We start from the raw sequence: 10,289 nt of genomic DNA on the forward strand, positions 1-10,289 counted from the left end.
GTATTAAAACCTTGCAGCGCACGCAAGGTCCCCCTGCTCAAGCCAGCGCATGTCCAGGCCCGTCTGAAATTTGCCAATGACCATCTGGATGATCCAGAGGAGGAATGGGAGAAGGTCATGTGGTCTGATGAGACAAAAATAGAGCTTTTTGGTCTAAACTCCACTCGCCGTGTTTGGAGGAGGAAGAAGGGTGAGTACAACCCCAAGAACACCATCCCAACCGTGAAGCATGGAGGTGGAAACATCATTCTTTGGGGATGCTTTTCTGCAAAGGGGACAGGACGACTGCACCGTATTGAGGGGAGGATGGATGGGGCCATGTATCGCGAGATCTTGTGCTAGCTGTGCCACTAGAGATCCTGGTTCGAATCCAGGCTCTGTCGTAGCCGGCCGCGACCGGGAGCCCCATGGGGCGGCGCACAATTGGCCCAGCGTCATCCAGGGTAGGGGAGGGAATGGCCGGCAGGGATGTAGCTCAGTTGGTAGAGCATGGCGTTTGCAACGCCAGGGTTGTGGGTTCGATTCCCACGGGGGGTATGAAAAAAATAAAATAATGTATGCACTCACTAACTGTAAGTCGCTCTGGATAAGAGCGTCTGCTAAATGACTAAAATGTAAATGTAAAATCTTGGCCAACAACCTCCTTCCCTCAGTAAGAGCATTGAAGATGGGTCGTGGCTGGTTCTTCCAGCATGACAACGACCCCAAACACACAGCCAGGGCAACTAAGGAGTGGCTCCGTAAGAAGCATCTCAAGGTCCTGGAGTGGCCTGGCCAGTCTCCAGACCTGAACCCAATAGAAAATCTTTGGAGGGAGCTGAAAGTCCATATTGCCCAGCAACAGCCCCGAAACCTGAAGGATCTGGAGAAGGTCTGTATGGAGGAGTGGGCCAAAATCCCTGCTGCAGTGTGTGCAAACCTGGTCAAGACCTACAGGAAACGTATGATCTCTGTAATTGCAAACAAAGGTTTCTGTACCGAATATTAAGTTCTGCTTTTCTGATGTATCAAATACTTATGTCATGCAATAAAATGCAAATTAATTACTTAAAAATCATACAATGTGATTTTCTGGATTTTTGTTTTAGATTCCGTCTCTCACAGTTGAAGTGTACCTATGATAAAAATTACAGACCTCTACATGCTTTGTAAGTAAGAAAACCTGCAGAAATCGGCAGTGTATCAAATACTTGTTCTCCCCACTGTATATATATATATATATATATATATATATGTATATATATGTGTGTGTGTATATGTATAAATTATTTTAAATATGAACACATTTTAATGAACACATTTCTAGTGGCAAATGTGTTAAAGTATAGCCAAATGTGTTAAATTATAGCCATGGTATGAAATGGATAATCAACTCTGGGCTCGATCCATTCTCTGGAAAATAATGCAACTCCGTGGAAGGTCAGTTCCACTCCGCTAGCGCGTCGTGGAACACACCCGTTCATTATTTTCCATAGAACGCATAGCCCCTCGTTGATTATCCGTTACAAACTGTATCTTTTGAATGAGTTAACCACCTGCAATGTTTTGAAATGCGGGCTTTTATTTTTAAGGTTTATACATTACCATAGAGAGGTGACATTATTGTCAGTGCTGCTAGCAATATAGCAGACCACAGTAGTTGTCAAGGCAATGGCGTGTTGTCAGCTTCAAAACAAACGCCACAGAGAAATGTGTGGCAGAAATGAGAGATCGGCCGCATATTTTTTTTGTTTTTCAATATTAATAGATGATCACTGCACCAAAAACCTTCGAATGGATAAATCGCACCTTTTGATATGGCTCTTTTCCCTCTATTTTTGGAGGTACGCAGCACGGACTGCTGAAACCGCAACGTAAACAAGAGAAGCTGGATGCAGTCATGGAAGTGTGATGTGTGTAGCTAGCTAATGTTACTGTGAATTCAACCCAAAGTACCAACAAGCTTCACATGTTTCGTCGCTTATTGATTTATTTTAGAGAAAATAATAACATTAACTAGCTAGTTGACAGGTACCGTAGAGGAGAATGGGGTTGACTATGCTATGATGATGATTGAGTCTGGACAGTCAGTATGGATTGTGCACTCATGCGGTAACTTTTATGACTTAACGTAACCTACCATAGAGAACTGACTCCATTATTTAACACGTCAATTGACGTCTTTCTCGGTACCTGGGTCAAAAAGGTACTCAGAACAACAAACCAGTGATAAGCTTATGGTCCATCATCATATCAGGTCAAAGATGATTGAACCACAGGACTGCGACGACAGTGATGAACATGAAGCCGTTCCATTACCAACCCTACCCCCTATGCCACGAGATCGGATCCCGTTGCAGAAGAGCAACGTGTGCTCCCGCTCTTACTTCATGGTGGTGATGGTCTTTTTCCATTTATACATCATCAATGTCATTGCGCTACTCCTCTACGTGCACTACAACAACAGCCCTGGAGAGGTACTGGCCACCCCGAACAGGGACGAGGCAAGCGGTGGAAGCAATCATCACAAGCCCCCCGAGTTCAATCAGCAACAGTCAGATTCTGGCTTTAAGCAGGACATGTACCTTCCACGACTAGAGGGCATACGGGTGAGTTAACGCCTCGATCTCACCAACAGTGTTTGCATTTTTGCCTTTCAGAGGCAGTTGTAGTGCGTTCTGTGTGGTGCATACGTTAGATTTATCGAACGTAAGCGTCAAACTGTATGCATAGACGGCTTGACAGAAATGGTAGCAGAAGGTGAATGTTGAACTTTTGTTGCACACATATCCAGATGATGCTGCGTAGGAACACTATCGGTGTGATCAAGGCGTAAGGATGCCTGTGTAGTTCTGTGTCTGTTTAGCCCAGAGCTTAATCTTACAGACAGTAGTAGTCTAAGGTTCAGCGGTGGGCTAGTGTCTGTTGTGCTATTCTTCTATATGAATGGTGTGTTCCATGTCATCTTGATGGTGTGAAGTTATAATCAGTGTTATTTTCTCTCAGGTGGGCCATGTCCAGAAGGTATCACTGGTGCCAGGCAATGTGCATGAGATGCGGACCCTGAGTCTGAAGCCCCTGCTGTTTGGTGAGAGCTCTTGCTACTAAACCTCTGCTCTGCATTGCACCCCTCTACACCAAGCTAGTGGCTGATGCTGTCGTTCCTCTCCAAGGTTCTGTGTTTACATTGTGTATGAAGCTTAATGTATGTGTGTGTGTGTGTGTTTGTGTGTGCGAGTGTGCATTCATACGTGCATCTGTGTTTGTGTAAGTGTGTGCGTGCGTGCACTCATACGTGTGTTTGGGTGCGTGCAGGCGTTCAAACGGGTGTTTACGATGTGTCTCTCTCTCCAGAGATTTTTTTTTTATATATATTTTTTTTAGTCATTTAGCAGACGCTCTTATCCAGAGCGACTTACAGTTAGTGCATTACATTTTTTTAAATATATTTTTATTTATTTATTAGAGATCCCAGGGTTCCTGTCTGAAGAGGAGTGTCGTGTGGTGGTGCAGCTGGCCCAGCTGAAGGGCCTGATGGAGAGCCAAGTGATGGTGCCTGAGGGACAGGAGGAGCTGACGGAGCAGCTCAACCTCAGCCCAGAGGAGATCTTCAACCTGCTGGACCTCAACCAGGATGGACAGCTACAACTCCAGGAGGTGTGTGGGTGGGCAAGCGAGCATGTGTGTCTGTGAGCAGAGTGAAGTAAGTAAGTAGCCTTGCACAAGTGCGAGCCGGAACGGCTCATAGGAGCAGGAGCCTATATCCTGTTTCTGTAGCGTGAGGTTGTTTGATTTACAAGTACACCCCCTGGACAGGACGCTAGTCTATCGTAGGGCCTCAACCCCAATCTATCCCAATCCATCTCCTAACACTAGAACCGCAAAAGCAGTCATTTTGACTGCTCATGAATAAAAATATATATTACTGTGCCATTTTTAAAGTCATGCCCCCCTTCGTCCTTGACTTTTTCTAAATAAGTCTATATAACACACTGCCGTTGTTAAAATCTTAAAATCACAAACAGAACTGGAGTTAGAACTAGTTTTAGGAGGGCATGTCATTTTTTTGAATTATTTTCCCCAGTTGCCTCCTTCTCCCGACAGTGGAAGGTGCTGTGCCCAGTTGATAATCACCTCGATAATTGCCTCGCAACTGAACCTAAACTATACCGAAAGTAATTTCACACAAATAACAACAGATTAAATAAATGAAGTAAAGTATGATGGGGGAGAATGGGTGAGTTGATGAGTGAGGGGAATAATTATGTAATCACCAATTGTCAATGAAGAACAGGGCGGGCCATTCTATTGTATTGATCCATTCTAATTCTAATCTCAAAATGGTATGTACCCTATATCAGTCCTACAAATCCAAGCAGTTTTATCAGTCTACTCTGGCCTACTTGGAGTACACAATGAGAGCATGCCTAATTTACAATGGCAAGAAGAACAAAACTTTCTTTGGAGAAACCATGTCATGGGATCGGTTCAGCGCTACCTCCGTTTTTATGACAAAGAAACAAGAACACGACGCCTGGAAACAGACATTCCCAATGGTATCCAACATTTAGAACAAGTTTGTACAGAACCGCATTACATGTTACAAACCAGGAGAGGACATCCCTGTTGATGAACAATTGTCTGCACAACCCCCGGGGAGGAGACAGTGCCAGGTGGCCAGATGCACTAAGAACAGAACCCAAGACACCTGTGTTGCCTGCAAGCGACGTGTTTGTGGTACGCGTGTCAAGCAAGTGAAAGTGGCAAAGATTTGTGTCGACTGTTAGGACAAGCGATAACAGCGAAATGAAATCCAACTGATGCCACTGCGTGAAGACGCCATGTAAGCAAGAGCTGACAATAATTGATAATTTTTTACTGCTGTCATATCGACACTTATATTCATTATAATGCCATTATTGCTTTTGTGCTGATTTTCACCATCCATCACGCACACTTGGCACTTATAATGATGTTTAGGCTACTGATGTTTTCATAATTTGACCGCGCCTCTTGCTGATCGTGCTTCTTTAATTTTGTCGTTATAAAAATCAGCGGTTACCGTGTTCCAGCACATATGCTTTCTCTTTCATTATTGTAACAAAGGCACTCCACGAATAAAATTGAACACGTAAATGTTTTTGTTTTTACATTAAAAGTAACAACTTACAGTAACATAAACTAATGAAAATGCTATTGTGTTATAAAGAAAAGTATTATAATGTTGCCTTTGACCTTCATAAACACAACCAAATGATTATTTTTGTGATAGCGTATATGCCATGTATTAATTATACTGTTAGAGTGTTGGAGTCAGAATGACTGCTTATTAGCTTGAAGGGGGATCCCTCGAGGCCCAGCGGTTCTAGTGTTAATGCTGAGTGCTAAGCAGAGACTCATCGGGTCCCATTCTTTAACAGTCTTTGGTATGACTCGGCCAGGGAACGAACTCCTGAACCTTCCAATCACAGGGCGGACACTCTAACGACAAGGCCACTGAGTGGAGTGAACATGCATCATTAATCATAGTGTGGTGGTACTGGGGCAGCAAAATATCAATTTATTTTGTTCCTTTATAATGGATCAATAAATATGTATTGTATTCTCTTCTATATGTGTGTGTAATGTGTGATTTATGCATGTTCCTGGGCCTTCTACAGATATTGACACATTCACGAGTGAGGGATGGGATCTGGCTGACACCAGAGAATCTGAGAGAGATCTATGCTGGACTGAAGGCTGACCCTGACAGTAACGGTAAGAGACTGTCATTCTCAACACGGGCCTCTTTGTGATAGTTAGGCCCCTCTGTCTCTGTGCATACAGAGCTAATCTTTTCATGCTGCTCATATTGGATATCTGTGTCAGTATATGACCCCTGTATCTGTATGACCCACTTTGTGGCTGTAAGTGACTCTTATCTTTGTGTCTGTGTTAGGCTTACTGAGCCTGGAGGAGTTCAGGCGTCTGGGCAGTGATGCGTTCCAGCGGTTCTTGCAGCAGCGCGGGGTGAAGAGCAGCCAGCTGGTCAGGAACAGCAGGCACACCTGGCTGTACCAGGGACAGGGGGCACACCAGGTTCTCCGAGACCTCAAGAAGAGGTGAGGAGAGCGTCATTGTCAACTGTTGCCCTGGCCTCTGCACTGGCCACTCTCTCTGCTGACCCCTCTCTCTCCTCTATCCTTTATTCCCTCTGTTATGGGACTATTCCATTTTTTTATTGACGTCTCGTTTTGTATGGAAAAGAGTGGTGGGATTTTAGTGATATTGTTCGCATCGCATGTGTATATTTTTGTATTTTATTAGGATCCCCATTAGCTGTTGCAAAAGCAGCAGCTACTCTTCCTGGGGTCCACACAAAACATGAAACATGACATAATACAGAACATTAATAGACAAGAACAGCTCAAGGACAGAACTACATACATTTAAAGCGTCACACATAGCCTACATATCAATACATACACACAAAATAACTAGGTCAAATAGGGGAGAGGCGTTGTGCCGTGAGGTGTTGCTTTATCTGTTTTTAGAGAAAAACAATGGCATAGAGGAATTCTTTTTCCAAATGTGGACAAAGCCAAGTACTGTATGTTCAAACACATGAATAAACGGTTGGAGTAAACACCATGACCAAGGTTATCAGAATCTGATGTTAAGGACTTTTGTCCCTCTTTCTCCCCCTCCGTTTGTCCTCCATAGGGTGGCCCGTCTGACCCGGCTGCCCTCTGCTTTGGTGGACCTGAGTGAGCCCCTCCAGGTGGTACGTTATGAGCAGGGGGGTCACTACCACGCCCACCACGACAGCGGCCCTGTCTACCCTGAGACCGCCTGCACACACACACGCCTCGCTGCCAACACCTCCACACCCTTTGAGACCTCCTGCAGGTGAGAGAGAGCTGTGTTGAGTCAGCCAATGCCTTGTCCTTGGCCTTGTTTTGATAATACTGTATATGGGAGAGTCAGGTTAGATATCATTCAGATTAAGATGGTTAGATTGAGTGTTATTGTGTGATAATGTAGTGTAACGTCTGTGTACGTTAGGTGGATGTGTTTGTGATAGACTGTGGTGTATGGCTTTTGTGTAACTTAGCTCATATCAATATGTCAGGTAGTTTGTGACTAAGGCTTACATTTCCTTGGTGTGGTTAGTCTGTGTGTGTATGTGTGTTCCAGTATGTGTGTGTATTAAATGTGTGTGTTGCACACCCAGGTACATCACAGTTCTCTTCTACCTGAACTCTGTTGAGGGGGGCGGGGAGACCGCGTTCCCTGTGGCAGACAACAGGACCTATGAGGAAGTGGTGCGTTATTGTCTGTGTGCCTCTGTGTGTGTGTTCTTGTATGTTTATAGTAGGGTTTGGAATTGCCACGGACCTCACGTTCCGTTATTATCACGATACTTAGGTGCCGCTACGATATGTATTGCGATTCTCACGATTCTATATGGATTGCAATTCGATACTTTGATTTTATTGCGATTCAATGTTCCAAACATATTGCTAACCATATGTCTGCTGCAGAGGGACAAGACAGCATGAGAAAACACGTTTTGATCAGTCATGGAAATAAAAGTGCTGAAAACAAATAGGCAGGTATAGCCAACTAGTGCAAAAATAATATTGTGATATTGTCAAAACAATACGATATATCGTAAAAAATAATATCCCGATATTTAACTGTATCAATTTCTTCCCCCCATCACTAGTTTCTATATCTATATTAAACATTTGCATGTTTGTCGGTGTATAGGTATGTGTATCGATATGTTTTTCTCAACGGTATTAATGAGTGATTGTGTTTGTGTTTTCAGTCTCTGATCCAGAACAATGTGGATCTGATGGACACAAGGAAGAACTGTGATAGGAGCAACCTGAGGGTAAAGCCTATTAAAGGGACAGCCGTGTTCTGGTACAACTACCTTTCTGACGGACAAGGTACAGACTGTACACAGTACTCCCTCACACATAGCACGACCCTTCTATACTGAACAAAAATATAAACGCAACATGTATAGTGTTGGTCCAATGTTTAGTGAGCTGAAATGAAAGATCCCAGAAATGTTCCATTTGCACAAAAAGCTTATTTCTCTCAAATTTTGTTCACACATTTGTTTACATCAATGTTAGTGAGCATTTCTCCTTTGCCAAGATAATCCATCCACCTGAAAGGTGTGGCATATCAAGAAGCTGATTAAACAGCATGATCATTACACAGGTGCACCTTGTGCTGGGGACAATAAAAGGCCACTCTAAAATGTGCAGTTTTGTCACACAGCACAATGCCACAGATGTCTCAAGTTGTGAGGGAGCGTGCAATCGGCATGCTGACTGCAGGAATGTCCACCAGAGCTGTTGCCAAAGAATATGTTCATTTCTCTACCATAAGCCGCCTCCAACCTCGTTTTAGAGAATTTGGCAGTACGTCCAACCGGTCTCACAACCGCAGACCACGTGTAACCACGCCAGCCCAGGACCTCCACATCCGGCTTCTTTACCTGCGGGATCGTCTGACATCAGCCACCCAGACAGCTGATAAAACTGAGGAGTATTTCTGTCTGTAATAAAGCTATTTTGTGGGGAAAAACTCATTCTGATTGGCTGGGCCTGGCTCCCCAGTGGGTGGGCCTGGCTCCCAAGTGGGTGGGCCTATGCACTCCCAGGCCCACCCATGGATGCGCCCCTGCCCAGTCATGTGAAATCCATAGATTAGGGCCTAATTTATTTATTTCAATTGACTGATTTCCTTATAATGAACTGTAACTAACAATAAAATCATTGAAATTGTTGCAGGTTGCGTTTATATTTTTGTTCAGTATATAAACACACTACTATAGCTTAATTACTGCCCCTCAGACAGGATGCACAACTTATTGTACACACATAGTCATTGACCCCATTTCATTCATTCACTGCTGCTCAGGTCCTTATTTAAAAACTGAAGCCTTTGTAGTTTTGATGAAGGTTAGGCCCACTGTTGTAGAAACACACTGAAAGAGATTCCGCCTACAAGTCCACATGGTAGTTATCAGTTCTGCTGTTATCAGAGCTGCTGTTGAATACACATACTAACTGCTCTCTGTTCCCCACAGGCTGGGTGGGGGAGCAGGATGAGTACTCTCTGCACGGTGGCTGTGTGGTCACCCGCGGGACTAAGTGGGTGGCCAATAACTGGATCAACATCGACCCAGACTACCAGCGCCAGGCTCGCTACCAGCAGCTGGTGTCACAGCAGGGGGGAGGGGGAGCAGCACAGCCCTGAACAACTACAAACTGATGACTCCCATCAGGAACTGTAGCTGTACTGCTGTAGCCTAGAAACCAAAAACAATTACCTCCCCTTAGGTCCACTAATTACACTAGTTCCAACCTCAGAAGAGTTATGAGTGGTCCAGTCATTGTAGTTAGTGGGCTTAGACATCCCACCCCTCTTCCTCAGCCCAAAGATACCACAAAGATACCCCACTACCCACCTCCCCAACCTAACTTGACTCTGTCCTGCTGTGCACAACCTCCCTTGACGACACCTCTGCGGCCAGTACATAGAGAGATATTTGATATTCACGGACTGTGGTCACTTTGGATTTATGCAACTGAGAAGGGGTAAAAAAAATCTAATGTTGTTGTTCAGATGTCCTTGTTTGTTCACTGTTAGTTTTGTTTCCTCAACTGAATTTATGCATATTTCCAAACTTTACATGATATACTTATGCGCAATTTTACCTTCTGTGTGTCACAAAACATTAATGTTACTGACCATGCTACTATTTGCGTGTACGTACCGTCGTATGAGCTGTTACGTTAGACTTTGTACAGGTTTTTACTGTGTCATGATAAAGATAGCCATAGACTCCAGCCACTAGACTAGAGAGATGACTTTATAGACTGTGTCAGCTGTGGTCCTCTGTTTTTTAGCTTGACGATGTCTGTCATCACCCAAAGACCCCCCCCATCTTCCAATGTGATGAAGCATGTTAACTGTTATTTAAGCGTTGCACAGATTTACTTCATTTATTTATTTGTTAGTTTGTTTATTTATTATACATTTTCTATGTATATACATATATATATATATATTTATTTGTATGTCACTTGCATCCATTACTTCTCAACCTACTACAGGTATTGAATTTCTATTTATTTTAAGTATTATTTATTACTTATTTATTCCATATTTTTCACTTTCCACGTTGTGTTGTTCACCTTGTTTGGCGTTTGTTTCAAAATGCACTGAATCACTTTCCTCTGCTCCAAATAAAGTTTACTTTTGAATTATATTGAGTTTTTTCTCTAATTTCAGTGGAGTCACAG

General features: G+C 43.6%; 1 protein-coding gene across 1 annotated transcript; it reads left to right on the forward strand.

Moving 5' to 3' along the window:
- The first annotated feature begins 1,446 nt into the window (after nt 1–1,446).
- Nucleotides 1,447–10,255, forward strand: p4htmb (prolyl 4-hydroxylase, transmembrane b). Its single transcript, XM_041887912.2, has 9 exons — nt 1,447–2,588; nt 2,986–3,067; nt 3,446–3,636; nt 5,640–5,736; nt 5,918–6,080; nt 6,682–6,867; nt 7,193–7,283; nt 7,793–7,916; nt 9,071–10,255. Exons 1-9 carry the CDS (start codon nt 2,217–2,219, stop codon nt 9,238–9,240), a joined length of 1,476 nt encoding a protein of 491 aa, XP_041743846.2. The 5' UTR covers nt 1,447–2,216; the 3' UTR covers nt 9,241–10,255.
- The last annotated feature ends 34 nt before the right edge of the window (nt 10,256–10,289 follow it).

Source organism: Coregonus clupeaformis, chromosome 10, assembly GCF_020615455.1.
Source record: "Coregonus clupeaformis isolate EN_2021a chromosome 10, ASM2061545v1, whole genome shotgun sequence".
NCBI classification, from domain to species: domain Eukaryota; kingdom Metazoa; phylum Chordata; class Actinopteri; order Salmoniformes; family Salmonidae; genus Coregonus; species Coregonus clupeaformis.